The sequence below is a fragment of the Tiliqua scincoides genome, chromosome 7, assembly GCF_035046505.1.
Source record: "Tiliqua scincoides isolate rTilSci1 chromosome 7, rTilSci1.hap2, whole genome shotgun sequence".
NCBI classification, from domain to species: domain Eukaryota; kingdom Metazoa; phylum Chordata; class Lepidosauria; order Squamata; family Scincidae; genus Tiliqua; species Tiliqua scincoides.
The window spans coordinates 34715853-34740658 of record NC_089827.1 but is presented as its reverse complement, the minus strand read 5'-3'; the positions used below and the strand labels follow the sequence as shown (position 1 = coordinate 34740658).

Here is a 24806-nt window from a genome sequence, read left to right as displayed (position 1 = left end):
TTAAAAACCTGGGAAAATAAAAAGGTCTTCATCTGGCACCTAAAGGAAATCTCTGTAGGAGCCAGGCAAGTCACATGGAGAGAGTTATATAAATGGGTCACCATCAGTGATAAGATCCTATTTCTCCCATTGCCACCTGCTGGAGAGCCAGAGAAAAGCCTCTGATAACAGTAGATGGGCAGGTTGCTACAGTGATCCTTCAAGTACCCAGGTAGTACTCAAGCTACATAGAACGGTTAACAATAAAACCTTGAATTGTGCTCAGAAATAGATCAGGAACAGCTGTTTAAGCTGTAGTGCGATATAAGCTGTAGTGACCCGTCCCAGCAGCCTTGCAGTATATGTTGCACTAACTGAAGTTCCCCAACAGTTTGCAATTGCAGTCCCATGCACCACACATGGAAGTGGTTTGACCTTCTCTAAGGTGATAGAACTATGGTTGTACTGAACCTCCAAGTGGGGTGACATGTGAGTGTGATATATGGGAATTTCCTTTCTTAATATATATTAAGCCATAAATAAAATTCCTTGTCACATGTATGTGAATTGAGTGTGCATATATATAGTTATAGGCATAATGAGAGGTTGGAGACTCATGCAACAGAGGCTATTAATGGCACAATCCTATACATACTTACTGAGAAGCAAATCCTATTTTATACAATGAGACTTACTCTAAGGGTGTGTAGAATTGCAGCCAAAGTCCCTAAATTTGCTTTACAGACCCTGCATAGTCAACAAATATTCAATGAACAGTGACAGAACCATTCTCAATGTCTTCTTAATGCATAGATCATAATGTTAAGGAATGTAATATAAAGCAATGTGTGAAGCCACAATCAAACCATGGTTTGATATTCACATTTGGTAACAAACCACTCAGAATTAGCCACAGTTCCCCAAGTTCAGATGTAACAGGCAACTGTGGTTAGCTGAAAAGCAAAAGCTTTCATCATTGTCTTCTGGTGCTCAGAATTGGAGGAGAGGGAGAGAACAAAAACTCCAGGGGCATGGCAGGCTTTAAACCAAGGGTGTCAAACATAAGGCCCAGGGGCCTGAAGTGGCCCACAGAAGCTTTTTATCAGGCTGAGGTGGCACTGCTGAAAGGGCAGCTCACATGAAAATAAGGCTCTCCCATGTCTTGAAATATGATCAAGATTTGTGTGTTTTCTCTTCTGTCATTTGCAGCTAGGAGTTCCTAAGTGAGAAAAAGTGCTTATTTTTGGTTATGACCTGTTTAATGATATCACTTCCTGCCTAATGGCATCACTTTCGGCCCTCAGCAGGCATCATGAATGCTATTCAGCCCTCGGTATGAAACAAGTTTGACACCCCTGCTCTAAACTATGTTTGGGATTATCTTTTGAACCAAAACTATGATAGCATAAGACAAATCTTTAAGGTCAAGAGGAGGGGGCAACAGCAATACTTCCTTGGCAATACTTTAAGCAGAAAAAACTGCTTTAAAGATTATTTTACCTATAAATTATAACTAAAACATTTAACCTAATTATTCTTGGACTGAACAATACCATTCACTGACTAATACTATATAGCTAATAGTGTCTATCAGGCTACAGATCTACCTACATACCTTTTTCTTTTTTGGACCCTACATGTTGAGAGGAAAAAGCAGAGAGAAAGTCAGAAAGTGCAAAAATAATAATTAAATAGTCAAGAATGGGCATGCAAATTCTAAAATGCCACTGGCAACATTTCAGGTACATGGCTCTTCAAGGACTGAAGACGCTTATTAAATTGACCAGAGTTCGCTGCAGAAGTCGATGCACATTTCCCAGAAGTAAATATCATTCAGTGGGACTTGTTTTAGGCAAACATGCATAGGATTGCAGCCTTACAGCACAAGCCTATGGATATCTACTTAGAATAAGTCCCTTTGTGTTCAATGGGACCCCAAAAAGGTACAGACAGGATTGTCAGCCTTAGAAATTCAATTAGTACTTAGAGACTTCAGAATTTGTCACCATGCGCGGTGACATTCAAAACTGCTGTTTCATTCCAATTCCAAAACCTGCTTATGCAGACACATAAATGCTCAGAAAAGGACATTAACTGCTATGCGAGCAAGTCACCAGTCACAACCTGATCTAAAGGAGCACATGGAAAAAACTGCACATGGTTGAGAAACACTCTGATAAGCAGATCTACAAGCCAAAGAGCTACTGTAGCAGACCAGTTTCTTCCCAGATTCGACACTGTGTTAAGGAGTGTCATGTATGCATTCCTCAGCCCAGTGTATATGACTGTGGTAGCGCCTCCAACATCCCACATGGACAGTGAGTCTGGGTGAGATAGGAAAATGTAAGATCCCAGGAAATTTCTGGACCCCCTACTTTTGGGAAGGGTGAGGGGAGCAGGTTTAACAAAGTGGGGAATGAGTGGATCAGGTCCCAAGAAAGGGTCAGATCAGTGGTGCTGGCATGCACAGTATCCTATTTCCCTTCCTAGGCCAGATCCACTGACACAGATTTACTCAGATTTACACCAGCAATTTAGCAGGCACAGGCCAGAGTAGACAGGTTGCCATGGCTGAAACTTTCCCTGGGACAAGGGGAGAAATGTCCCCTTACTTCAAGAAAACTTCCAGAAGACTGCAAAATTCCCCCTCCCACCCCCCAAAAAAGGATACAGCACAAGCCTTGTTGGCCCTGCTGCATCAGCGAGGGGGAATTTCAATAGAATTGGGCTGCCCATCTAATACGCCGACACCTACATATATGAAATACTTGGAATCACAGCCTATCCAAATCTCAAAGTATGAACTGTAGGCAATATTACTAATTATTCCTCCCTACCCCTATATTAAATTGAGGAACAATTCATTAAATTATGAATTTAATTAATTAGAACTAGCATAATTAGAATGAATTTAATTAATTAGAACTAGCATGGTGAGACTCAGAGCAGGACTACGGACTCAGCCATGAAGCTCACATTGTAACTTTGTGCCAGTAACTGCCCAATCCTATTCTGCATTGGAACAGACAGGCCAACTGGCCTGCACTGTATCCAGCACAGGGTCGGAGGTGGCTGCTGTGTGAGCTGGAGTGAGGAAATTCGTGTCCCCATACCCCATGTTGTCCAGCGTGAACTGACCCTTACCCATAGTCCAGTGCGAACTGACTCTTCACCAGTCTGGATCTGGCGGTGGGAGGTTGGTGCACATCCTCGCACCGGCCTGCCCAACTCCTGAAGTGGGGCATACATGCTTTATGGCACATACACAACACCACAAATCCAGTAGGCCAGACAAAGTGTTGGTTAGGATTCTGCTCTAACAGCCCAGTCCTACCCCTGGTGGGGCCACTGGCTGCAGTGGCACCAAAATGGTGACTGTTGTATCTTATGGTCCTGCGGAGGCCACCAAAGGTCTCCTGGGGGGGAAGGGGAAATTCATCCCTTCCCCCGAGTAAGGGTGCAGGCCCCACAATGGGACTACTCAAGTCTGTGCCATCTGTTTTGCTGGCACAGACTAGAGAACCTCTGTGTTGGGCTTAGCAACCTGTGGTGGGTGGGCAGGCAGGTGAGGCAGAGATTCCCCTCCAGAGTCCTTTGAAAAGTGCCACCGCCATGTGAGGTGCTCAAGCAAAGTCAACCCACAGCAGGTTGAACGTGCTTGAGCACCTTGCACGGTTGCGGCACTTTTCAAAGGACTCTGGCAGGGAGGCTCTGCCTCACCTGCCTCCCCACCCACCATACGTCCCTGAAATATTTATACACTGCTTTTCAAGTTGTTCCCAAAGCAGTTTACAAATCTTCCATAAACCAATCAATGGTTCACTGTCCCCAAAGGGCTCACAATTAAAAAAAAATGCAAGAGACCCCAGCAACAGCAACTGGAAGCAATTCCATGCTGGGGTGGAAAAATCCATGCAATGGCGCATCTCTTCTCAGAAGTCCATGCAATGTGTGCGCATGGCACATCTAGGCTCAGGTCCATGAGTTCTGCGTGCATGGCACATCAATGCTCAGAAGTCCATGAGATGTGCATGCATGGCACATCTATGCTCAGAAGCCCATGCAATGTGTGCGCATGGCACATCTAGGTGCGTGCATGCTCAGAAGTTTATCCAATGTGTGTGCATAGTGCATCTATGCTGAGAAGACCATGTGATGTGTGCACATGGCACATCAATGCTCAGAAGTCCATGAGATGTGTGTGTATGGCACATCTATGCTCAGAAGTCCGTGAGATGTGCTCGCATGGCACATCAATGCTCAGAAGCCCATGCAATGTGTGTACACGGCACATCAATGCTCAGAAATCCATGAGACATTCGAGCATGGCACATCAATGCTCAGAATTCCATGAGATGTGTGCGCATGGCACATCTATGCTCAGAAGCCCATGTGATGTGTGCACTTACTCCCAGGTAACATGGCACAGGACTGCCACCTGTGGTACATAAAACCTGCAAGGACCAAGGAGAGACCCACCCACCCCTTCCCAGCTTTTTAATGGAGCATTCTTTCAAAACAGAGAACACCTGCCTATGCAGCCCAGTTCCCTGCCCCGCTGCGCTCGCTCACCATGTCGCCACTTCCAGCTGACCAGCTGACTGAAGAGCTGTTTACAGCCCCGCCCCTTGGTCGCCTAAGCAACCGCTCCTTTCCATGCGCACGCGCAGTGCGCTCCTGAACTGCCCCCCCTCTTGGGCTTTGCCAGAGAAGAAGGAGTCCAAGGGGATCCGGGACTGGAGGAGACCAGAGAAACACTTCCGGTACTCGGTCATAGGCGCTGTGTCACTCCACCAATGAACGTGGCCCTAGAACTGTGAGGGCAAGACCACGCCCCTCGTGACGTCATCCCTGAGCCCCGCGCTTCAAATGGAATCCGAAAATATGGGCAGCCTTTAGGTAAGAGAGAGCTACTCATTGAGGTTTTGGGTAAAGAGATGGTGCACTTTTGTGTGCAATACGGATTTCCGGGTTGTGTTCGAAGCCTGGGTTGCCTCCCATGGGAGGGCAGTAAGTCACAGGCTCTGCGCCTGGGACACGTCAGTGCAGGAAGCCAGACCCCCTCTAGCTACGCCACTGGTTGGGACTGAAAGATTTTGAGTCCACCTGAACTGAGAACAACAGCCCTGCCTTGCAGACCATGCAGTGCTTTCTCCACATGTCGAGAAAGAGGGAAGAGCAGGCTAATGCTGAGGGAGGCTTAGGACAGCCCTGCAGTGCAGTCCATGCAGTGTTTCCTCCACATGTCGAAGGGGTAGAGCAGGCTGATGATGAGGGAGACTTACGATAACCCTGCAGTGCAGTCCATGCACTGCTTCCTCCACATGTCCCTCCACATGTGGAGGAAGGGGGAGAGTAGGCTGAGTGAGGGAGGCTTACGACAAACCTGCAGTGCAGTCCATGCACTGCTTCCTCCACATATCGAGGAAGGGGGAGGGCAGGCTGATGCTGAGAGAGGAACAGGTGCTTACGACAACCCTGCAGTGCAGCGCTTCCTCCACATGTCGAGAGGAAGAGCAGGCTGATGGATGGGGGGTTTACGACAGCCCTGCAGTGCAGTCCACCATCTATTCCTCGCATTGCCACTCTGCCGAGGTCGCAAAGAACACTAGTAAGGAGGTGCTCAGGCGCCCCGCGCACCCTTTCCGCTTTGCGCGAGGAGCAGCAGCCCGCCCTCCCCTTTCACTCGGCGCAAGCGCACTCGCCGCTTCTACTCCCTGCCCCTCCGGCCAGGTGACTTCATGGAGTCAGGAGGAGGTACAGACCTTTTGCCCTCTGGGGTGGCCCGTCCCTGGTGGCCGGGGGAGAGGGGTGCGCCTTCCCATGGGTCTCCCAGCCCTGGCTGGGGTCCCCTCGCCCAAGGTAAGGGGGAGGCAGAAGGTGGTGGCTCAAGAAGCAGCAGAGGACAGACCCCTGCCCTGAGAGGGTTCCAGTTCTAGACAGACTCAAGGGAACAGGGACGTGCGGTGGGTGGGGAGGCAGGTGAGGCAGAGCCTCTCCACTGGAGTCCTTCGAAAAGTGCCACCACCATGGGGGGCACCCAAGCACTCTCAACCCACGTGCAATGAGGTAGGTGAGGCAGAGCCTCCCCACCGGAGTCCTTCGAAAAGTGCCGCCACCATCAGAGGCACTCAAACACCCACAACCCACATGCGTTGTGTGGGGAGGCTCTGCCTCACCTGCCTTCCCACCCACTGCACGTCCCTGCAAGGGAAACAATTTGAGGAAGAGGTTAGAAATTGAAGTAGGCAAAAAAACATGCTGTGCATTATTGAAAATCATTCTGAAGCTCCTGTTTCAAGAGGAGCTACAGGTGCTGCTCCAAACGCCACATAGTTGAATGTATGCCCTTCCCTTCAATCAGTGTTTCTCAACCAGTGGCACTGGAGGTGGTATCTGGTGGAAGGTACTCATGGGACCCCTGCCACCCAGCAGTGAGACTGGGAATGTGTTGCAACAAATGGCTTGGGGGCAGAACTCCAAAGCATGCTTTTCCGCACTCAAAAAGCCTTCCCATCCTGTCCATGCTGAGCCTCTTACTGGTGTTGGTCCTGTCGCATCTGGCCTCCAAATCCAGAAGTAACTGGCAATGATGTCATCACCAGTTACTTCTGGTAGGTGGACTGGACTGTGTGAAGTAGTACGGTGGAGGACAAACTTTGAGAAGCACTGCCTTAGATTAACAGCTCAATCCTATGCGTGTTTGGTCAGAAGTCCTGCATCAGGGGTGCTCACACTTTTTTGGCTCGAGAGCTACTTTGAAACCCAGCAAGGCCCGGAGATCTACCAGGGGGGAAGGAAGCATCTGACAGACACCCCCTTTAATGTATGGAGCCCCTGCTGGAGTCTAGTCAGTTTCTTCAGTTTTGTTGCTGCATGCCTGAAGAGCAGCTAAAGTGTCAGTTTCAGTGTCAGTTTAGTGTCAGCTAAATATGTCAGTTTCGTCTAGTCACTAGACCAAACTGACATATTAACAGTTTGGAGAGACAGGGCTCCCCGATCTACTCATTTTGCCTCGCGATCTACCGGTAGATCACGATCCATCTATTGAGCACCCCTGTCCTACATCATTAAGTGAGGCCTGTTCATAGGCAAGTATGTACTGTAAGGGACTGCAGCCGAGTTCAGGGTAACCATCATTTATTTCTTCCTTATCGGAGGCATGCACTGAAAGAGTGGGGAATCGGCTCACCTTCCCCAGCCTTGATCTCTTTTTTAGCTAGTTTATTTCTAACCCTGCCCTTGCCAAGGACTTGGGATAGCAGATGTTGAAATCAAAATTAGGTCACCATCCCACTGAGCACTTAGGTAACAGGGCAGAATAAAAATATAGTTTTGGCCATTCCTTTTCAAAACACCCTCACTGCAAGTCTGAAGTGCTGTGCAGATGATGAGCAGCATCATCTGTTTTAATGGCAAGGATCAGATCTGTAGTCATTAAACTGCGCCATCATGACTAATGAAGTAGGAGAGCCTTTAGAGACCTCTTTCTGCCAATCAACTACATTCACTACCTGTTAATTGGGCTGTTCATATGTAGTAGCAATTTTAGGTGCTAATGCTCACCTTGACATCCTCTGCCTCATGTCCTGCAGAGTTCACCCTTTTGCATTGTTCCTTGAGCAAGATGACCTGCGTGGACCATGCTCTGAGTGGCATCAGGCTGCTTCCTATGTTCATAAGCCACCTTAAGCCTTTGAAAAGTGGCAAATACGGTACATGGCTTTAATAAAAATGAAGAGGCTGCCTGCTGGCCTTGCATCCTCCAAACAGCCTCTGTAGGGAATATAGCATTTGTTGTTCCCAGTGAAGAGGCATGGTTGAATTACTTACCCTCAGAGGAGATTGAGGGCCCAATCCTATCCAATTTTCCATTGCTGGTGCAGCCATGCCAATGTATCCTGTGGTGGGGAGGCAGTCACAGAGGCCTCCTTAAAGTATGGGAACATGTTCCCTTACTTTGGGGCTGCATTGCAGTTGCACTGGGTGCTGGGAAGTTGGTTAGGATTGGGCCCTGAATGCTACATCTCTGCATGGCAACTGCTTTAAGTGTGCTTCCTGCCAATAATGGAGCTAGTAGGAGCTTCCAGTAGCAGTCTCCAGCAAATGGGGGGGGGGGGATAGGGGAGCCAGATCAGGATTGTGACAGGGTCAAAGGCTTAAAGTCCACACCTGTGGTTTTTTTTTGGGGGGGGGGGGTGGCAACAAGCACACACAGGTCAGTCAAGTGCCTGTAGGGGTGTGTAGATTGGCTCTAAGTTATTAAAAATTTGGAAAATGCCTGTGATAGAGGTGGAAGGGGCTGGAAAATGTTCTGATGGCCTAAATTGATCGATATCTGATTTAGCATGTTTATTTTGCTTCTGTTTAGGAAATAAAACGGGGGGGAGGAGGAGGTATACCATGTTAGTTTTGCATGTTGCATAAGTATCTCAAAAGTTGTTCCAAAATTTGCTTTCCAGTTATCTAATGAGTATAGAAAATGTTAAAGTATACTTAACAGCACAATCATGTATAGATTTACTCTGAAGTAAGTCCCATTTTTTTCAGTGGCTATATTCCCAGATAACTGTGGTTAGGATTGCAATTTTAGACTGAAAGCCTGTGCTCTCATGTACTTAGGAGTAAACTCATTTTAATACACTGGGACTTCTGAGTTAATGTGCCTAGGATTGAACCTGGTTTGATGCGGTTGTGCTTTCAGCTGCAGTCTGCCAGATGAAATAAAGATTCTACTTCTGGGCAGCATTCATGATTTCATTTTTTGTTTGGGTTAATATGCACCTTTGGTTTCCATCTACCTCCCTATTTTGCACTACTTTCCTCTTTTACAAATAAGTAAACCTTGCATGGGTGTGAGAGAGGGAATAGATATTTTTTAAGGATAATACCTGAACTTTAAAACTGGGCTCTTTGACTACCATGGTAACCATTCATTATGTTACTAATTTTGTAAAACAGAGCTGTCCAGACTCCGGCCTGTAGGCCGGGTCCAGTGCCCTTCCAAAGCTCTCCCCTGCATGAACGGCACTTGCTATTCTGCGGGGGAGCCTCTACAAAACGCCTCTGTGTGCCCCCATTCCTTGGTGCATCCTACCACTTCCAGCTTCTGATGCCCCAGGAGACATTGTGCCCAGATTTCCAGGCAGAAACGGCTGTTAAGTATACTTTAATCTTTTCTATACTCATTAGATAATGAGTAAAAAGCGAACGGAGGCGTTTTGCGAAGGCTCCCAGGTGGAACAGTAAGTGCTGGCAACGCCAGGGAAGCCTTGGCTGGCAAACAGTGGTCTCCACTTTGGTGTTTTAGTGGTGTAAAACAAGTTTCTAAAAAAGGTTTTAGAAACAGAAACCTTTATATAGAAAAATATAGTTATGAATATTTTTTAATACAGCAACCTTTCTTCCTGTCAGAACTGAAAAATATAATTTTATTCAGATAACCATCTGTGACTTGGAAATAATTGCTATGATTGAGGGATTGACGACAGTAGCTAACTCGCATTCAGACTAGACTGCTGTAACACACTCTATGTGGGGTTGCTTCTGTGTTTGAAATCTGCAGCCAGTCTAGAATGCTGTGGACAATTTGCTTTGAGGGATTGTTTGTGTGGTATCTTAAGGGCCTCTTCCCCCAGTATCAGCTTGTTAGCAAGTTAAGTTCTTCCACAGGTACTCTGCTACATATCCCACCTTTCACATAGATGCACTTGGCTGTGACACGAGACAGGGCTTTTTTGGTAGTAGCATCTGGGTTGTGGAAGTCTTCTTCCCCCAGAGGTTCATATGGCTTTATATTCATTATATGCTTTTGACCACACTGCATAGACCTTTTTCTTTCAACTGGTGTTTGGACATCAATAAACTGCCCACTGAACTCTCGTGATTTTCTATGGTTATTGTGTTTGTGCACTTCTGTAGTGTGGTGGATAAGCAACCTCTGTATTTGAAGTTGAGGGGAGAACAATTAAAGGAAATTGATCCCAAGTAGGCAGGTATTGTCAGTAAAGTGAAGAGACAACTGGTCAAAGTTCATTGTGCAGCTAATGTTAAACTAATTGTTCTTCAGGTAAATACCAGTTCATATAAGCGGACATGTACATGATCTTTGAACATGGCCAATCCTTTAAGATACGAAGTGTTGAATCTTTACAAGAATGTAAGTTCTGAGGAGAAACTGGATACAAACACAACTCTTTTTTGTGCTCTTATATGTGTGACATTCAACATTTTTCTGTGTGTGTTTTGAAGCTGCTGTACCTCGGAAAAGAATATCCCAAGGGGGCAGATTACTTTCGAGCCCGACTGAAGGCAGCGTTCTTAAAAAACAAGGATGTGAAGGATCCTGAAAAGATTAAACAACTCATCGCTAGAGGAGAGTTTGTGATTAAAGAGTTGGAGGCTTTGTACTTCCTCAGAAAGTACCGAGCTCTGAAGCAGCGGTACTATGAAGACGATAAGTGACCTATGGCATGAGTTGAAATTCTTGCATGCAGAAAGGGTAAAGCACTGATGATCAGTTAACAATAAAAAGAACTTTCCTACAGAATGAAAGTCACTCATCTTGAAGATCAGCCTCTGCTGTGGCCCTAGTTTCAGCATAAACATGGTCGTAGTAAAAGGAAACATTAAGAGGTCTGCTGGAACAGACCAAAGAGCTATCTAGTCCAGGCTCTAGAAAGCCTACAAGCTGATTATGGAGTCAACAGTCATCGTCTCCCCCCTTCCCCCTGTAACTGGTATACAGAGATGTACTGCCACTTTTCAAGGTTGCTATAGGGTAGGGGACTCCAATCTTTTTGGCCCCAGGGCCACATCATATATCTTAACATGGTGTTGAGTGCTGGATGTGGCCCACTGGCCAGAGTTTGGAGACCCCTGCTATAGAGTATCATGGCTAACATCTGTGAATTTGTCCAATCCCCTTTCTAAGCCACTGGCCATCCTCATGTGTTGTGGCAGTGACACTCCATAAATGAAGCATTGTGTAAACCACTATTCCTCTATTGCCCTGAAGCTAGTGCCCATCACTTTTGTTCGATGATCCAGCATTCTAGTGTTACAAAGAAAAATTGTCAACTGTAGATGTTCACGTATAAGGTGAGAAATTTTTGCCAAAAAATTCAGCATAGACCATCTTCTCATCCTAGTTGAGGGGTCATGGCAGTTCAAGGGTGTTGCCCAGCCAGGACCAGCAGCAGACACAAGCTCAGACTGCAGTGTTAATCTAGCTGGCCATGCTTTACCTCTCCCAATGTAGAGGGTCAGCACGTGACTCTGCTGGGTCTTAAAGCCTGCCAGCTACAAATTCAGTACAACTGCAGATGAGGGGTAAAATTTCCCTCGCTGCCTCCTTCCCCTCTGTTCCATTACACAGAAGGGGAGGGACTGGCCCACAGTATTACATAAGCAACTTGTCTTCCACACCAGTGGTGCAGTTAAATTCTTTCCCCCCTTTCACTCAGGCTACAGGGCAAGCTGCAGTTCTTCTTCACAAGCACCTTTCCCTAAGTTTTGCCCCAACTTATCTGAGGGTCATAGAACATTCCATGATTTTTGTCAGAAAAACCTGCCCTTACCTTAACTGAGATAGCCTTATAGGCAAGTATCTGCAGTATATGATGCAGCATTTTACAGCCCCCCATCCTGCCTTCTCATTTAGGAGCAAGCTGGTGGGTGGAGGAGCACTAATATGACCCCCTTGCGGGCAATTTCAGTACTTGCTTCAGTACTCTTAGAAAAGTGCTTCTGTTTGATGTCACTCCCAGGTTAATGTCATCATGTCCAGTGGGTCTTGGACAGATTGTCATTCTACAACATGGGTCCCGGTGCTGAGAACCACTGCACTGTGTTAGGTGAACAAGTAAGGAAGGAGCAACAAGTTCCCTTCTCCCCTCACACACCCAACAAAATGGAAAGCTGCTGGCTTGTTAAACCAGTTTCCTATGATGGCTGAACCTGGCAACTGTTTAAGCACTTCCTATAAATAAAAATTACTATGGGTTGATACGCTGGTTTGTACAGAGCCAATGGATCATAAGAAGCTTTCCAATTAGCCCAGTGTGCAAGGGGACAAGAGTGTGAGCTCATTTTTCCTACCTCTTATTTCTCACCCAACAACAAACCCTTGCTTAGTGGATCGTTTGAATCAGACCACATTCTATAAGTAAGTATTTTTGGCTGTAGCAACAAAGTGTGACTATTTTTTTTAATTTAGACATAAAGCATGACTAAAGTTTTGAGAAATACGAGCCAAAGCCCCCTCGTACTAGCCAAAGCCCCCTCCTCTATTTAAGAAAAATCTAAGGCTACATTCCAGAAACAGATAGCTGTAAGATATTGTAAGCCTACCGAAGAACTTAAGATTTAGAAAACAGATACTGCTTTTGAGAAAAAAGATACACAGAAACACTGAAATTTTGTTTAATTACAATAGGAGCAATATTGGTTGTGACAAATAGACCGTATTGGTATCACTTCACAGCACATGCTGCTAAGAAAACATTTGTCAAGGATTAAACAAACAGTGGTCATTCTTCCAATTTAAATTTACGCCCAACATTCTGAGGTCACACAATTAAAATATGTTGAGGACCCCAAAAATAACCTGGATCACATTGCATATGTTCTGCCCCCCCAGAGCACAATGTACAAAACACACATTTAGTTTATATACTATACAAAAATAGTTAATACATTCTAGATAAATGCACTGCATTTTAAGAAAGTTCTAGTAAGACTTGGCACGCAAGAGAATAAAAGACATTTTCAGCATGAAAACAGAAGGACAGTGGACTTAACCAGTTTCAGGAAATAAAGGACAGCCCAGGACCACAATCCACCAGCACTTTGATTGGGTAACTGTCATCTTTTTCAATGTCATGCTCAGCAAGGCAAAATGAAATGAAGAAAAGTCATGTCGCCTCCATGCTGGGTGAATTTCTCCTTGTGTAGGCTTTAAAAAAAAAAAAATTTTTCTCCATACTCCAGTTCTCCATGCTCTAGTGGAACACCTTCTCCCCAAGAAGGTAATGGAAATATTGCAGTATCTTTACCAAGGACTCTGCTCTGAAGCATTAATTAGCTAATGTTCACTGTCTACGTTGGCTTTCCCCATTGCAGCTTTTGATGTGACATATTTATTATCACAAGGTGAAGTTTTACCTGCCCAATTCATTTGGTGACAAGAATTACCACATCAAAGAGGAAAAAAAAAATCCAACCTGTCAGCAGGTATAGGGGGCCTGTACAACTTGTGACCCAACACAACCAAGCAGCCTATCAGGTTCATGAGATGCAAAACCAGGATTGAGCAGTGGTTCCTGAACTGAGCCGTGGCTCCCCCAAGGAGCTGTGGAAACCAGCTAAAAGGAGTCATGGAATCCTCACAAAAAGCCTGCTGCCCTATAAAATGAATAGGACTGTAGCCATAATGGAAAGCCATGGCCAATGGCCCAGTAGATCAGGGGAGCTGCCAGTCGAAGAAGTTTAGGAACCACTGGGATAAGGGGTTGTCCGGAATGTGGCGGGGGAATACATACACGATGACTGATTTAGGGTTGCTGAGGCAGAATTGTACAGTCCATAATCAAAATTGGGCATCTGTAAAGTTTCATATTCAAAAAATATAATTTGTAACTGGAACTTCTCATCTTAAAAATATATGAAAATAAAGGAAAGCCTTCTGTGATATGCATGAGCCCCAGGAGTATGGAACAGACAGTGAGGCTTTTGACTAATGCTCTTAGTGGACTACGAGCAAAGCTACTGTGAGGAGGTATTAGTAACTGCCACGTGGAAAAACAAGGGGATCCGTTTTCAGCTGTAGTGAGTCTTCAATGTTTATACTACCACTCCACACCAGAGCTAGATCAAAAGTACTTTATTAAGCTAAAAGGCACCCTGAGCCTAAATATTTGCATTGGTGTAAATGACTGAGCCTAAATCACAGCACCACTGTGATCAGTATAGTGATTAGCACTATGGAACTTGATAGGACAACAGTTTGATGTGTCACCCTAAAGAACAAGATGCCAGCAGCCTTATCATGAAACTGTTGGTCCCCTTGCATCAAGGAAGCAACAACCTCTCCCTGAAGCCAGAGCAGAGAGTCTGCTGGTATAATCAGTGCAGCATCATAAAGAGATTGAGCTGTTGGACGTTTTGTCTGCTTGCTATGGGTAAAGAGGACTGTTCGTATGCCCAGCACCAATCAGTAGTAAACTTATTTTCACACAAATCCTGAAGCTGCTTCCTCATGCATCTAAGTTTGCTTAGGCTGGAGGGGAAGGAGACAACACATGTATACACACACACTCTCCACATCAACCATCTGTGAAAGCATTACCAGCCAAAAAAGGTGTTAGAAAACACAGATCACAAGAGCTTCCAATCACACATCTTTTGGAGAAGCTTTGCTTGTTGCAAACATTTCACATTAAAAGATGACACCACATCTTAAGAGGAGGTTAGCTTTAAGCAGGCTGAGAGTATGTAGGTCAGAAACATCACTGATATATAAAATGCCTGCTCCTTATAACAAGACAGGCAGCAGAAAAAATTAGGCAGGATTGAAGGGATGAAAGGGGGGAATAGAAAGTGCCATGGAAAAGATAGTAACACAGAGATAGTCACCTTCAACTTAGGATAAGTTCATCCCACAAAGGAAAGAACTATTTTAAATGCTTGCCTATCCAGACTGCCTAGCACTGAACAAAATAAATGGGCACAATCCACAATAGATGCCCTGTTGAAATGAATGACTTGCATGAGAGCACCATGCTCTCATGAAACTCCAGCTTGTTCCAGTAGGGAACGCCCAACAGTTATCAGCCCACACATTAATGTAAGGGTAAATAACCATTTTAAAAACCAATCCGATTAAAAAGTTTACTTTCCCTTGGGTGTGTGCCCTCCCCCCCCCCCCCCCACACACACCTTCTTTTCTAATAGAAAAAAGTTTAAGAGTAACCCATGAGAAACTTCAGTGGAAAAACTTGTCTTTTCTGGAGAAAAAAATCCTGTTTTTTTAAACATTCGTTGAAATTGATTGGAAGTGCTACAAGAAAAGGTGCCAAAAAGCAGAAGTTATAGGAAGGCAAAAGAAACGTTTCTGATATATCAATATTCCAGTCAGCAGAACCAAACCATTTTAAAAAGTATGTCAGTAACTGGGGTTTCTTGTGTTAACCAGGTTCTTGGACGAGAACTGCACCAAAAAGATGACAAGTAGAATACACATTAGAGCTGGGTTGTTAGCATGTTAGTGTTGACTGGAGATGGAGGGTGAGCTGTGGGGAGGGGGGGCTCCACGCCCATCTTGCTCACTGCTGGCTTTCCACATTTAAAACAGGGCCTTCCATCCACACCTACTGTCTCTTTATGAGCTCTTGATCCCAATGAGTTGTTAATGCTTACAACAGCTATGTGTTGCATTCAACTAAGGCCCTAACTGTCTCTTCACCTGCCTCTTCTCATTACAAAAGACACCCTTTTTTCTAAGTCACTGCAGGTTTTCTCCCCCCCCCCCCGCTTCCTTCCAAAAACCCACAATCTCCTTGTGCACTTCAAAGGCCCCCAAAAGATCTTTGCTCTCTTCCTCAAATACACAGCACCACCACAGCTTTCTGCTGGCCTGACCCCACCAGGCAATCTACCCCTCCATACAGGATGTTTCATTCTTAAGGTGGAGGACAGTTCCCCCTTTCCTGGGGTAAGCTCCACTACAAGCTGCAAGTCCTTCACTCATTCTCCCTGTTTCTGGATGAAGGAACTTGTGCACCAAAAAGAGTGCTGAGAAGGAGAAACACATCTGCTACTGCAGCTCCAGTGCCACTTCCCTGCTAAGGATTATACTTCCCAGGCTGCATAACCCACAAGTAAGGTGGCCCTGTGGAGAACAGTCACAACTCTAAGAAGGAAAAAAAAGATGTAAGTTTTGCATGGTCCAAAGTACCCCTGAAGTAAGTGTGCAGGTTTGCTGGTTTCACGGGGATTGCTACGTTCCAAAACCAACACACAAGGATTACCGGCACTTAAAGACAAATAATTTCCACAGTCATTGAAAGCAAGCATCCAGGTAAAAAGGCCAGCAGGTTCCAGGAAACAGAGGAAGTAATGCTAAAATGTGTGCTAATAAGTTAGTGTAATGGTCCAAAAATGAATCACATTCACTGACGTACACCTTAAGGATAAAGGGTAAACAGCATTTACATAATTATACACTTTGTCTTCGACTTCTTTTTCTTCTTTTTGCCATCTTTGCTCATCTTCTCTTTATGCTTTCGGATTTCCCGAACTAATGTGTAGAAAGCATCGTCAACACCCTGCAAAGAAATGGAGCACCTTTAATACTCAATGACATTTTAAATTGAGTAGGGTTTTTTTTATAAACTCACTGCTTGCCAGCTCATTACAACTCAGGTTTTATAATAAGGCAGCTTTATTTATCAACTAGGAGCAACTTTCCAGCGGCATTGTTCACATGTGATGCCTACACTTTGGGCATGCAAACTGCTTTGCATTATTGCAATTGTTTCCAAGGAATTTAGAGTGGAAAAAACTATTAAATTCCATTTGGCAGATAGTTCCTCAGTAGCAAGTCTTTTTAGGTAGCAAACAGCCCTTCTGACTTCAGGCACAAAAGTTCATCAAAAGATTACCTGCATTTGGGGGGGGGGAGCCTTACACCAAATTTCATCTCTAACTTTTTTCCCCCCTAATTTTAATTCAAGCAGTTTCAAGTGGATTGGGGGGATACAAGATGTATTGAAATTATCAATAGGAGCATCACGTGTAACTTGCTAAGCAGCCATGGTGCAAAATGCACTTAAGTTTGGTTTTCCCAGTTTTTGCTTATGGATAAAATGTCTATCAAACTCAGAGTTTCCACTTGTACAGTATTCTACACACACTCACACCCCCTTGAGCCTGCTGTCAAATATTTTACAGTGTGCATTAAAACCAATTACTGCACCATCCAAGATGGATGTCACCACCTTGCACAGTATTGTGCATGAATACAAAGTGGTGGGTGACCACTCATCTGTCATATCTTGTAAATGAGCTTACAAATAACCTTACAAATACAGAACACTGATATTTAGAGATCAGATTGCACACAACACAAAGCAGCATCCCACCACCCAGCCTTGCCAAGAAAGCACTTTATAACAAGCCAAAGTCACGTCTGAAACCTACATGAACCACCTCAGCCTCTCTTGGAGAAATCTTTTTTTTTTTAATGAACTTGAAAAAATCAAAGGGGCCATGCATTTCGCTGGTCTAGCAATTTGCTAAGAATAAGCTACTGCAGCCTAGTCTGTTCCTGATCCAGTTCTTATTTGGACTGATGGAAAGAAAGTGCTAGAAGTAACCCAAAAGGCTATTCATTTTAATTCTTGAGACTGAAGTCAGATCCCCAGAACAAGCAATCCTAGTAGAGGAGCATTTCAGCTACATGATATCAGCAGCACAAATAAAAAGCAAGTCTAAGCAGTGTCTGTTAGACCAAAAAACTAATTGTTCAAGCAAGCAGACAGGAAAACAAATACAAAACGTTACCCCATCCCATTGCCACAAACTCCAAAACCACATAGTCCCATGAGCCCATTTGGTCTTCTAAGACAGCAGATCAGTGGTGCCAGCAAGATCTTTCCAGATACAACATGCACCCTTGAACCCCTTCCACAAAATTTCCATTCAGATAGCATGTTTTTCAGATGGTGCCACCTCTGATGCTTCAAAAACAAATCATAAGGGGGGGATACTTCATCCTGGTCCCTTGAATGGATGATCAGACTATCCAACAAAAACCAATCATCCAAGAATTCTCAAAGTGTATCTAGGTCTGCTTTTAACAAATGGAGTATCCTGCTTACGTGCTTGCATGGAACATTTTCTGCACGCAACTACATGAAAAAGACTTTGTGTACACAAGGTCTGTCCCCTCCAAATTTCAAACACAGACAGCCATAAAACCACCACTTCTCTGTATCCCAACCAATTTAAAAATGCACACTCATCTCTGGAGAACTGCAACTCCTAACAATACCTTCTATATGTGTAAGGAAGAGCCATTGTAGACCTAATTGTATATAGAAAAGTTTCATCATTATCATTACCAACGGGTTAATGGATGTTATTCACACATCCGCAGAGAGTCACCTAGTGCTATGTTATAAACACCCTGAGGCAGTGGCGTCACTAGGATTCGCATCACCCAGGGCATGAGGCCTACGCATCACCCCATATAGTGGGCAGGGCAATGCTCCAGGTGGTGGGTGTGGTGATGTGCCATCGCCCCGCCCCCACTGGTTTTTTGGCTGTACCTTTTGTTAGAACACAGATATTTCAATGTGGTTTGTTTCATTGCATTTTGCATGAAATTACACATTGATTGATGGATAACATGATGTTCTTATTCCTCCAAACTCTGATTTTAGTGATTTTGAAAACTTGTAGAGTCTCACACACCGTGTCAACTTACTAACACCTTGTTGCAGCAGTTCTCAAACTTTTAGCACTGGGACCCACTTTTTAGAATGACAATCTAAAATGAATGACCCATTCGAAGTGATGTCATGGCCAGAAGTGACAACATCAAGCAAATTAAAATAAGTAATTATAAATAATTAAATTAAAATAAAAGAAATAATTAAATAAGGGGGAGCCAGTCCTGTTCCACCAAGTGAATCTACTCTGAAGTAAGTCCCATAGTGGTCAATGGGGCTTACTCTCAGGAAAGTGTGGGTAGGATTGCAGCCTGTGAGCCCAATCCTATGCATGTCTACTCTGCAGTAAGTCCCATAGTGGTCAATGGGGCTTACTCTGTAATCTGCCTGCAATAACCCCCCCCCGACCCCCCAAAAAAAGAATCTGAGATTTCCAGCCCTCCCCAGTGCCCAGTTTAAAGTTCTTCTACTTCAGGCATATCAAGACAAAGACCCTCCTGGCTTTGCAAGTGCAAAATAGAAAACTTTCCCTTACCAGTTCAAGCCTCTTTTTTTGTCCTTTTTAGTGGGGGAGAGAGGCTGCCTTCTGGAACATATGCTGAGCTTCAGTTCCATCAGATCGGGACCATTCTGGTGTCCTCACATGCCCCTTTGCCTGGCCTGACCACCAGCCAAGGCACGTCTGCCTACTCACGAGTAAACACGACCATGAGGCTGCTTCGCTTTCCATAGGGCTGGGAGGGAGGGACCTCCTTCTCCCTTTTGTGTTTTTGGGGGCTGCATTCATTGGATCAGGACCATTCTGACATCCTTGGAGTCCTCTCAGTCCTTGCCTGGACTAAGGCAAGTTTGCCTACTCGCAAGTAAATGCAGCCATGTGGCTTCGTTTCAGGCTCAACAGATGCAGCTGGGGGAGGCAGGGACCTCCTTGTGTTTTGGGGGGGCTGCATTCATTCGATCAGGACCATTGTGGCGTTGTTGGATTCCTCTCAGCCTGCCCTTTCCAACAGACTATGGCAAGCACGCCTACTCGCGAGTGAGCGCGCAACACGGCTCACTTTCCATAGGACTCCGTGCATTTTTTCTTTCCAGTTTTTTGGCCATAACTTTTGAACGAAACGAACTATTTCGATTCTGTTTTTTGCATTGCATTCTGCTGGATATTCCGCATCCAACGGTGTATGGCACCATGGGGTAGCTCTGAAAACCGAGAAGTTAGCGCATCACCACCAAAGGGCGCGTCACCCAGTGCAGGCCGCACCACCCGCACCTCCCTAGTGATGCCAGTGCCCTGAGGATTCAACTGACTCAAGATCAGGTTGTAACTGTCAACTGCCAGAAGCACCAAATACTAGACAGCTAAGTATTAACAAATGCTGGTGTTGGTTTCATCTCAGCTATGAGATTGTTTACTTATTTGTGGATATATTTGAGTGCTGATTTCAAGAATGACATCAGTTTTGTCCTATCAACTCTGCAGTCCTGGGGGTTTTGGGTGGTGCAAGGAGCCCTCTACAGGCCTCCTCATGCCTGCAAAACAGAAAAAAGGGCCCAGCTTTTGCAATGAAACCAGAAGTCTCCCCCCCCCCTTTTTTTTTACAATTTTTCAAGCAACGGGAGCCCTGCTGAGGACTCGCCGCAACCCCCAGACCTTCCAGGACTGCAATGCTGGTTGCAAGTAAGTAGAAAATCCCCCTTCTGTCCCCAGCAGCAGTGTGATCCTGGGGATTACGTTGCTCACTTCCCCTGCAACAACTTACAGTGCTCCCAACTCCCTTGTAGGAGTTTGGGAAGCACTGCATATACCTGGGGTCGGCAACCTGTGTTTTCAGAGCCGCATGCGGCTCTTTCAGTCCTCTGATGTGGCTCCCCAGTGGGGGCTGGAAGTGGGGCGCCCTTCCCCTTGGCCTCCGCCCAGCCAGCCCAGCCCCGAGGGCGCCTCACTCCAGCGATGTGCTGCGGGTGGCTGCTGGTGAATGCGGGGCGCCACTGCTCCCTGCAAAGCTGCAGCTCCTTCCCTGCAAAGCCCCCCCCCCGCGCACAGCGGGTCCTTCCTCGGCAGGCAGGCAGGCAGGGGTAGCTGCGATCTCCTGGACCTGCTCTCCCCGCCCCACTGCGAGCAGGTGCAGGGGGGGCAGCCAGGCACCTCTTCCCTGCGCTCTTCCTTCCTTCACCCTGCAGTGGGCAGGGGGCTGAACGAAAGAGGCGAGGCTGGTCAGAGAAGCGCGGGAGACGCAGCGCTGCTGAGGCAATGGGCAGGAAGGAGCGAGGTGAGCTGCATTCCTGTCCACACTTCCCTGGGAGGAAGCCCCGTTCCCTCTACTGGGGCTGACTTCTGAGGAGACAGGTAGAGGATGTCCCCTGGTTCTGGTGTTATGTGAGAGTGTAAAGAGCATCTCCCTATCCACTCTGTCCATCCCCTGCATAATTTTGTATGTCTCAATCATGTCCCTCCTCAGGTGCCTCTTTCCTAGGCTGAAGAGGTCCAAACGCCGTAGCCTTTCCTCATAAGAAAGGTGCCCCAGCACCTACAAGGGAGCTACAAGAAGGGGCTACATTATAAAAATGGGACCTGTAAGAGGGGAGCACATTATAAAAGTTGCATATACAAGAGGGGAGTGCATTATAAATTGGGACATACAAGGGGGAGTAATAACTATAAATCTCTTTATTATATTGAAAAATACTAGTCATTAGATTTTGTATTTCATTGTACCTCTTTTACATTACTGTGGAAAAGACACAAAGATGACTATTTACTGTTGGTCAGGATTTTCTGCTAGGGAGGGCACCAGCCCAAGTCTTGCCTATAGCACCAAATTGGCTAGGGCAGGCCCTGGGAAAATAAATTAGTATTTAATTTAAATGTATTTTATTTTAGCTCTTTCGTTTTTTATATGTAATTCTAAATTTAAGATTATGGTGATCTTGTAACATTAAAATATGTTACATATTGTTTTCTCTGTAGCAGTTCATTCATTTCAAAAATGCAACACACTATAGTTTTTTTATACATAGCATAAAGGTAAAAAAAACTATATATGCAGTGTTATCTTCATTTTAGATGTCAAAAGGGTTTTGTGGCTCCCAAGGTTTTCTTTTCTCCAGAAAACAGGTCCAAATGGCTCTTTGAATGTTTAAGGTTGCCGACCCCTGGCATATACAGTTATTTATTTATTTATTTGCAGAATTTATATTCTGCCTTTCCACTCCAGAAAAGAGCACACAAGGCTAACAAGTGAAATATAAAAACCATGAAAAATATAAATATAAAAATCAAACATTTAAAAAACACAAACAAAACATTGGGTCCCCCCGCTAAAAAAGAAGAAAAGGTCATGCCCCCTTGTGTCAGCATTAAAAGGTTTGTGTAAATAAAAAGGTCTTAAGCCCCTGCCGAAACAACTCTAGAGAGGGAGCTGTTCTCAGCTCCAGGGGAAGGGAGTTCCACAAACGGGGAGCCACCACCAAGTAGGGCCTCTTTCTTGCCGTCACCCCCTTCAGCTCCACTTGTGATGGCACATTCAGAAGGGCCCCCTCTGATGACCTGAGAGGATGGGTCAGATTGAATGGAAGGGGGTCCCTTAAATATTCTTGACCCAAGCCATGTAAGTGCTTTAAATGTCAAAACTAGCACTTGCTCTATATAAATGTCAAAACTAGCACTTGCTCTATATTCTTAAAAGGAAGATGCTGATGACACAATAGATGTGATACAATAATTTTGAAATTACTGGAATCACCACAGAGAAGTAACTAATTGGATTTGATTCGTATTGGTGATTTTTTTCTCTGTTAAATGCTATTTTTTTCTTAAATGAAAACAAACTTACCCTGTTACATTAAAAGGCATTTTTTAATTTTCACACACCCAGGAGTCTTTTCTTCTGTGTTCATTTTTCTCAATCTGTACTGACGAATCTCTCGCACCAATGTATAAAAAGCATCCTCCACTCTCTGCATTGTAAAATACAACTCCTTTAAACTTGGGCTTTGGTTAACTAGGATGGCAAAGAAAGGTCTGAGTTGGCAGAAGAGAGTTGCAAAAGCAACTGTACTTTCAGAAATACAGCTGCACCGTGTGTGTGTGGGGGGGGGGTACCCACCCTCAGGTGGGGAAAGATTTTGGGTACAATTCATATTCTCTAAGGTCAGCAGCAAAAAACAAAAACGGTTCAGAAATACCTCAACTTGCACCTTTTACATTTGCACCTCTTTAGAAGAATTATAGCTTCTCTTGCATCCAACTCTCCCAACAGGTGGCAACATACCACCAGTTTCACAAACACCTTATTAGTTAGGTCAACAATTTCAAACTATGACTTGCAACCCACTAGCGGGTCATGAGCCATTCTGAGTGGGTTGCAAAAATGTAGCAGGCTGGTAACAGTTGTGCCACCACAACTGGGGCATTCTGGGGCACTATCTGGCTGCCATAATGCATTCTGGGGTGCTACCTAGCTTGACAAAGTGTGTTTGGTGCCAAAACGTTTGGGAAGGACTGACCCAAGTCAATCATTCTCAAACTTTCTCCCTTTAAAGGCCCCTTTTTACACTGAATCACCTGCCAAGGGACCCTAGTGCACAGCTAAAACTTCTGGGGCATGATCTAGGGCACATATAGATAATTAGTGTAGGACCTCACCCTGGCACCATATGAGCTCAGAATGAGCCCTAGAATAAACCTGGAGTATTGCGTCCAGTTCTGGTCGCCACATCTCAAAAAGGACATAGTGGAAATGGAAAAGGTGCAAAAGAGAGCGACTAAGATGATTATTGGGCTGGGGTACCTTCCTTATGAGGAAAGGCTACGGCGTTTGGGCCTCTTCAGCCCAGAAAAGAGACGCCTGAGGGGGGACATGATTGAGACATACAAAATTATGCAGGGGATGGACAGAGTGGATAGAGAGATGCTCTTTGCACTCTCACATAACACCAGAACCAGGGGACATCCACTAAAATTGAGTGTTGGGAGAGTTAGGACAGACAAAAGAAAATATTTCTTTACTCAGCGTGTGGTTGGTCTGTGGAACTCCTTGCCGCAGCATGTGGTGACGGCATCTGGCCTGGATGCCTTTAAAAGGGGAATGGACAAGTTTCTGGAGGAAAAATCCATTATGGGTTACAAGCCATGATGTGTATGTGCAAACTCCTGATGTTAGAAATGGGCTATGTCAGAATGCCAATGCAAGGGAGGGCACCAGGATGCAGGTCTCTTGTTATCTGGTCTGCTCCCTGGGGCATTTGGTGGGCCACTGTGAGATACAGGAAGCTGAACTAGATGGGCCTATGGCCTGATCCAGTGGGGCTGTTCTTATGTTCTAAAACCTAATGCTTTCTGTGGCTGCATACTGAGGGCTTGATCAGCAGCAATAGACACTTTCAGAGAAGACTGTCCACTTTCTTTCACTTAAGAACCTCAGAACCTTGTTTGAAAAACCACAGAGTTAAATCACTCTTATTCTCATTTTACAAACAAGGCACCAGAACATTGGATAGCAGAGAAAAACAGATCTGACTGAATCACTTGGACAGTCATCTTGATACAAGATGCTCTTTCATTCTCCCAATACCTGAGACTGTCTGTTTTCTAAGTCCCTATTAACAGGGGAGGGAGGGAGGCAAGAGTTCTCATTCATTATCTTCTAGTGCAGCCATCAACTCCTTTCAATGGAAAACCCACAGGCACTACGCGCTACTTCCAGGCAACTGGGCCCTCTGCATCCATCCTAATAATTACGAACACAAGTGGCAATTTTGTTTCAGCAAGACACACAGACTGAAAAAAAGAGATGACCGCTGTTGGAACCACCACCAGAGAAACCAAAGAGAAGCCGTTTCAAGCAAAGCCATTCACCACAAAGAAAAAGCAGCGGGGTTTGCAGGAAGGATTTTAAAGAGCCAGCCACCACACGGAGATATTAAAATAACGTGCTTGGAACTCTGCCTGATCTCTGAATGGTATTCCACAGAAACACCAGAAGTAGCTTCGTTGCCATAAGTCAAACATTTTCACTGCAGTATAATTTAAGGCAGTTATGCTCAAAGTCGCAACTGCTGTGCACACAGAATGCGGTCCCTATCCAGACCACATCCAAGTGTTCTACCCATGTGCCGCATGGAGTCCTCCTAGTTAGATGATAGGGACACTCTGGGCAGTCATGGCTGTGGACCAGCATTCCAGGAGGCTGTGCAACAGGACATCAGGGCAGAAGTGACTGCTCCAAGCGTCCCTGTCCTTCAAATGAGGATTTTACATGGCTCCCAAGTATACCGCATTCAGCCACTAGATAGGATGAATAATGGAATCTAATGGAAAGAAATTATAATTTATAATTATACAGCACAAAGTAAGAAATTGGATTTTGGTGCTTT

At 45.1% G+C, this 24806-nt stretch overlaps 2 protein-coding genes across 3 annotated transcripts in view; one reads left to right on the top strand and one right to left on the bottom strand.

Moving 5' to 3' along the window:
* Nucleotides 1–5671: 5671 nt before the first annotated feature.
* ETFRF1 (electron transfer flavoprotein regulatory factor 1) lies at nucleotides 5672–10533 on the top strand. 2 transcript variants are annotated; one of them, XR_010794765.1, is made up of 2 exons: nucleotides 5672–5736; nucleotides 10231–10319. XR_010794765.1 is itself a non-coding variant. In XM_066634654.1 (2 exons), the coding sequence occupies exons 1-2, from the start codon at nucleotides 10094–10096 to the stop codon at nucleotides 10441–10443; spliced, it is 258 nt and encodes an 85-aa protein (XP_066490751.1). In that variant the 3' UTR covers nucleotides 10444–10533. The 2 variants fall into 2 exon arrangements, 1 of the variants encoding a protein (XP_066490751.1); XM_066634654.1 differs by lacking the exon at nucleotides 5672–5736 and adding an exon at nucleotides 10094–10138 and having other exon boundaries at nucleotides 10231–10533.
* A 1861-nt stretch (nucleotides 10534–12394) lies between these two features.
* The window catches only part of KRAS (KRAS proto-oncogene, GTPase), a 48453-nt gene continuing 36041 nt past the window's right edge, over nucleotides 12395–24806 (bottom strand). The window contains exon 5 of the mRNA XM_066634653.1: nucleotides 12395–16304. Within this exon, the coding sequence (XP_066490750.1) occupies nucleotides 16188–16304 (117 nt within the window). The 3' untranslated portion in view covers nucleotides 12395–16187. The remainder of the gene's footprint in view (nucleotides 16305–24806) is intronic.